The sequence below is a fragment of the Narcine bancroftii genome, chromosome 1, assembly GCF_036971445.1.
Source record: "Narcine bancroftii isolate sNarBan1 chromosome 1, sNarBan1.hap1, whole genome shotgun sequence".
Lineage (NCBI taxonomy): Eukaryota > Metazoa > Chordata > Chondrichthyes > Torpediniformes > Narcinidae > Narcine > Narcine bancroftii.
The window spans coordinates 254,403,540-254,409,903 of NC_091469.1; the positions used below are offsets into that span (position 1 = coordinate 254,403,540).

Consider the following 6,364-nt stretch of genomic DNA (forward strand, 5'->3'; position numbering starts at 1 on the left):
CCGGCCAGGTGTTGTCCTGTCCCCTTACACTCCTGCAGGTACAGAGGTTGCCCCCTGCAGTAGGCTGGTGGTGTACCACCACACTCTTTCATCTCCTAACCTCAGTATTTCACAAACCTCAGTCACCTCCCCACAACATTTTCTGCTCCCAAGAAAACAGCCCCTCTCAACTGACCCTTCCTTAGTCCTTTGCCCTCAGTCTTACTGCCCTCGCTCCAGTGCAAGTCGCACCTTTCCTGCAACGTGGTGACCAGGATGATGCAAAATACTCATGCTGTGATCTTCCTGGTGCCCGACACAGTTCAAGCAAAGCCTCCCTGTTACTGTCAATGTCCCGGCTGATACAGAATAGGAACCATGTGCCTTTTTGATATCCAGTTTGCCTTGAGGATCAGTGGATGTACGCTCTAAGCTTCCTCTGGTCCACCCTAATGTACTCCCATTCATTATCTATCCCCTTGGCTTTACTAAACCTGCCCAAATTCATTGTCTCTCTGAAATATGTTATTTTTCTGGGTATTTTCCTCCCCTTCCTCCCCAGACCATCTCTACCTTCAGAGAAAAATTTCAACAGTTCAAACAGCTGTACAAAGCTTTCCTACTTCCACAGCCAAGTGTTTGCTATCTACAAATTTTTCCTCATCCTCTCCTCTACATTTAATTCCAAATCATGATTCCATCCTACAAGATCTAAAGCGAACCCCCTGAGCTTTGTAGCAATCTACAAGTTACACAATGTCCCATCAACACCCACTGATGGCCCTTCTGTCCCTGAACCAGTTTTGAATCCAATTGGCCTCTCTCCCTCAGATTTTAGTTGCTCAACCAGTCTTATCAGGTGCCTTGCTGAAATCCATGGAGACAAGGCTCAGTACAATGTCCTCATCAACACTCCTCCCCGTGACATGGCTATGGCAGTGTAATAGAGCTGCTCTTATTTTTTTAATTCACCATTTATTGTCAATAAGTTTTAAAAAAAAACATGTAACCCTGTACTGTTATATTTGAATATATTGTTTACCTGCACCATATGCGTCTGTGCCTCAGCCTGGAGTCTCGTGGCTTCCATTGAAGAGAAAGGCATTACTCACTTCCTGGAAATGAGGAGGCGAAGAGGGGACATCCTTGAGGAATATAAAATTATGAGGCCTAGATTGCACGAAAATGTTGGAGGCAGGTAAAGCTAGAGGACATAGATTTAGGTACAGGGGTTTGGAGGGGATCTGAGGGGGACCATTTTCACCCAGAACAGTGAGTACTTAGAATGCACTTCTCTGAGAGAATGGAGGAAGCAGAGTCACTGACAGTATTTAAGAAGTGTCTGGACAAGCATTTGAATCACCCAGATCCCACTGGTCAGTATGGCCACAGTGGGATCTCTGGCCTGCTTCCACGCTGCACGACTTTCTGCCATTGTCTCAGATTGTAGCAAGAGGGAATGGACATCCTCTTTCAGCCCTTAGAACATAGAAATCTACAGCACAGTAGTGTTGTGCCCAACTAATCACCTACTCTAACAACTGCCTAGGATTTCCCTACTGTATAACCCTCCATGTTTCTCTATTCCATGTACCTACCTAATATCTCTTGTACCTACCTACACCCCCAGTGCCACCAGGCTATTCCATGCACCCACTACCAAACCCCTACAACAAAGTGAGGTACTTGTACCTAAGCCTCGCTTTCTGTACCACAAAAGATCATGACGGTCTCTGATACAAATGCTTGCTTTTTTCTCTTTTCCTCGTGGTCATGGAGGGTGGGGGGTTTACTTCAAGTCATGTCACATCAGGTTTATTGTCATCTGATTGCACGCGTACCAGCCGAGATAGAAACTGCCTCGCCTAGTTTCCATGGGACACCCCCGACCTTGGGCGCTGTTTCTGCGGACAGCAGTCGCGGACACACGGCTTTCTCCCACGGATTTGCTCTTACACCCGAAAGTTGGTGAGTGAACCAGTCGTTGCAAATTGCCCCTCAGGAGGGCACAAACTCGATGAACGGGAGTGGGAAAATAAAGCAGGTCTTTCTACTCATTGTGCTTTTGTTTCAATGTTGAAGATTTCTATCATCACAGAACCGAAAAGGTTGTGATTTGTTTTTTTTAAATTTGAATATAATACCCGGACTATGATTTAGAGTGGGTTTTTCGAGTTATATACTTGCCTTGATGTATCAATTGTTTAAATAGCGCTGTATAACACTACACTGCATTTTCATTGAATTTTAAACATTTGTATTGTTTTAAAAAAGAAAGGTAATAGGTCAGAATGTGAAAATGGGTGTCTTCGTGCTGTATCCCCGAGATTCTACTGTCGAGCAGGGTTAAACGTTGCAGGAGAGGGTTAAGCTCGGGAAGGAGAGTGGGAGTGAGCAGCGTGGCGGATTAAATCGCTGGTAGGTTTGAATGGGGAAAGAATGCCTCTCTCATGACAAGGAACCCAGCTCCTTTCGCCGCCAGCCTGTGTTCTTTTAAAGGAGCGCCGGCACGTCCCACCCTCTTCTGATCACATGCTGGCTGCTTAAAGCGGCGAGAGCCTGAGCCGAGCGGGTGCTCGGAGAAGAGCTGTTAGCACATGTCGGTCGGAGCGGCCGGGACTGGGCAATGGAACGCCGAGGTGCCGGGGGGCAAGCGTCTGCGGGACAGCCCTGAGCCAGCCGGGCGAAGGACGGAGGGAGAGAGACACACACACAGCGCGGCCACCCCCCGGCGGGATGAAGGAGCTGCTGCCCGGCTTGGCTCTGCTCTCTCTGCTCGGTTGGCTGAGTTTTAGCACGGAGCCCGCGGCTCGCTCCGGTTCCCCGCCGGCCGCCGCGAAAACTTTCCGAACTCTTCTCGCCGTGTCGCTGCGCCCGGAGGAGGAGGAGGTGGTGGGGACGACGACGAGGAGCCGCCGCTCTCCGCCGGTCGTGCGTCCGGGACGGGCAGGGGTCGAGCGCCCCGGGCCGCTGGAGCCCCTGTCCCCTGACGACTTGGTGGAGCAGGGCGTGTTTTGGAGCGAGCGAGCCGACCGCTCCCCCTCGGCCGGCTTTCCGGAGGGGCACGTCAAGCGGTGGCAACAGCGGGCCCGCTCGTCCCGCCTGGTGAACTTGGAGAGGGGCTGCGGGAGGCTCTCCAACCGCCTGGCCACCTTCTCGGACGGCAGCCGAGCCTGCGTGCGGTACGGCATCAACCCCGACCAGGTGCTCGGCGAGACCCTCTCCTTCTACCTGTCCCGCCTCCTGGGCATCCGCAACGTTCCCGCCTTGGCGCTGTCCCGGGTCAACACCAACGGCGAGCAGTGGCGGAGGGTCCGCTCCGAGGTGCAGGCGGCGCAGTGGGCGGACAGACCGGTGGTCAGCCTGTCCGAATGGATCGGCGACCTGGGCGACGTGGTGAGCCCGCCCCCGCTGAGGGAAGGGGCCAAGGGGCTGCACCCCTCGGCCGAGGACCTAACCAACGTGACGGAGAAGCAGGCGCGGGAGCTGGCGCAGTGGTCCGACCTCATCCTCTTCGACTACCTGACGGCCAACTTCGACCGGCTGGCCAGCAACCTGCTGAGCTTGCAGTGGGACTCGCGGGTGATGGAGCGGTCCACCAACAACCTGCACCGCACGAAGCAGGGAGCCCTCGTCTTCATAGACAACGAGGCGGGCCTAGTGCACGGTTATCGGGTGCTGCCCATGTGGGAGCGCTACCACGAGTCGCTGCTGAAGACCCTGTGCATCTTCCGCAAGGAGACGGCGAGGCGCATCGCCGAGCTGCACCGGTCGCGGGACGCCGCCGGCCAGCTGCTGGCCCTCTACCTTGCCGCCGAGCCGCTGGCCCCGCAGCTGGGCTTTCTGTCCGAGGAACACGCTCAGATGGTGCAGACCAGGACCGACCGCTTGCACAAGCACATCTCGCAGTGCAAGGCGAAATATAGCAAATGAGTTGCGACGGGGTTGCCTTCTGTTTTGCTCCTCGAGTTAACCCCCTGACTCCCAAGGGTGAAGAAGGGTTCTACTCCCAGCCGCGGGGAAGGGAGGCAATTAATCCCCTTTGCAGATTGGTGCAAGGTGGAATTGCGACTGCTCTGGGTGACAGTAGGGCTGGAAGATTAAAATGCGAGAGTGAAAAGGGATTCCAACTCGAATCTGCGCAACGAGGGGAGCATCCTTGGAACCCATCTCTTCGGCTTCCCGATGTCACATACTCGCGGTGAAATCGGTACCGGACAAAACTCCAAGCAAGGAGTAAATCTCACACGCTTAACATTTTCCACATCATTGATGCTCATCTTGTACAGTATTTCACCCAAGACCAATTCTTTGCGATGTAGAATTTTATTACGTGTGTGTCTTTCCTGGACAACTGTTGAATCAATCCTGCAAGTTGAATCATCCTGGCCCCAGTGTGGAGAAATCAGTAGCCTGGACTGGTGTTAAAATTTGAAATGCCAAGCTTCTCAAGTGCATAATATACTGCAACAAGGGGTGATCTGGTAATAGATTTAGTAGAAGGATAGATAATCCCAGGGTGCAAATAAATTGGATTCTTCCACCAAAGTTGTGCCTTACTCAGTTGAGTCCCTTGAGGTAGGTACTAGGTTACTAGCAAAATGTTCTACCAGTTTGAATGCTTTTAAAACTTTGACTAGCTACTTGAAAAAAATTCTTTGGTTCTGGAGATAGAGACCCCGAATGTTTTTTTTGGGGGGGTGGGGGGGGGGGGGAAAGAAAGGCCACATAGCCAACCTTCAATCGTGATCTTGGGTCTTGTCAGTTTGAAGTTTGTTTTCCCTGTGTTTGGGTTTCCTCCTGAAGACTTGCAGTTTGGTGGAAATTCTGTTGCAAATTCCTCTAATGTGGTGAGAAATTTTTAAAGGATTAATATAGAGTTAATGTAAATGTTGTCTACCACAAGGAAGACCAAGTCCCCACTTTTATCCAGTGCCCCTCACAGAAATGAGGCTCCAGCAAGGAACAAACTCACAACCCCTGGTCTTTCACCACTGAGCTATCAGAGTCTCCATCTGTCCCTAGCCATGTTGTGCGAGGGAGTTGCCAAGAAGAATCACCTTGGCAAGGGAAGCTGCTCCTCAGGGTGGGAATTCAGGGGCTGATTTCCCCACCTGCTTGTTTCTCATCTCTTGGAGCCCCCAAGTCATGTGGTAATTTTTTTGTGATGTTACACTATCCTTGCTGACTTGAGAATGCAGCCTTTCCTCTTATCTTATTTATACCTCTCCATTGCTTTTAATTTTTGTTTTGTTGCCCATGAGCTTCAATATTGACCATCTTTTGTCACTCAACTACAGCCAGATCATTTCCTTGAGTGGGGATTGTGACCTGACCTACTAACTAGTTCCAGTATTTTGTTTGTTTATTTTTGATATCTGTAGTTTTCATTTGCTATCTGATCATTTCGACCCAGGCACTAAACCTTCTGCTGGGCAGTCCTAAACTTGGGATGGGTTCTTCTGATTGTAAGTGAGTAAACACCAATATTTTGATAAAGGCCGAAGAGACAGGTGAAGATCTTTAATACCACAGAGTTCATTTGACTTTTAAAATTAAATTTTTTATTGAATCCAGGGAGGAAACGGATTATTCTGACCTAACTGGATTAATCTGAATATTTACAATGTCTCTTTAATTATACCAGGTGGCAGTCTCATTCCTGACAAGTGGTTTATGCTTGCCACAACTTTAAAAGGTTTTAAAGTGGAGAGGGGTTCGGATTGAAGGCACTGTTTTCACCAATCATCCACAGGGCAAATATTGATTTGGAAGCTTCCAATGACCAAGTTGTCACCATTTAGATGATGTTCCAGGTGGTTTAAAGACTGAATCTTAGTACTGTAGTGGTTTGGCTGCTATTTTAAGCTTGTACAGGTGAAGGGTATTCAGCGATGATGCGCGTCGCTGCACTTGGTGACGCTTCCTAGGGGTTCTAGTGGCATTGGTCTTGGTATACTGTACTGCTTTCGAGTTGCAAGGAATATTCTGTCAGCTATGCAGCGAACTGATGTGGAAGTGTTTTCTGTGCTGATATTTGAGGCAGACAGAGCTTCTCTTTCTCATCACCTCCGATTATCTAACAGTTTCTTGTGTCTGGCAAGGACACTCTTTTAAGGAGACTATAATATAGTCCAGAGGCAAAATAGCATTTTAATAAGATGGTTCCTGTATTTATAATAATTCAACTGCTACTCTACTGGGCTGACACTAGCAACTCAGGAATAATGAGGCAGTAAAATGTCACATTGAAATGCAGAATGAGCATTTGAGGAGTGTAGAGGATCATTAATCTGCTATTTACTGAAATATAAATGAACATTTCATTGATGGTCAATCTTAATGCTGTTCTCTTTGTCTTTAGCCAGGCATTTAATCCAAAATA

General features: G+C 49.4%; 1 protein-coding gene across 1 annotated transcript; it reads left to right on the top strand.

The window, feature by feature from the left end:
- Window positions 1-2,542: 2,542 nt before the first annotated feature.
- On the top strand, window positions 2,543-4,644 carry fjx1 (four-jointed box kinase 1). Its single transcript, XM_069913401.1, has one exon. It carries the CDS (start codon window positions 2,716-2,718, stop codon window positions 3,910-3,912), a length of 1,197 nt encoding a protein of 398 aa, XP_069769502.1. The 5' UTR covers window positions 2,543-2,715; the 3' UTR covers window positions 3,913-4,644.
- The last annotated feature ends 1,720 nt before the right edge of the window (window positions 4,645-6,364 follow it).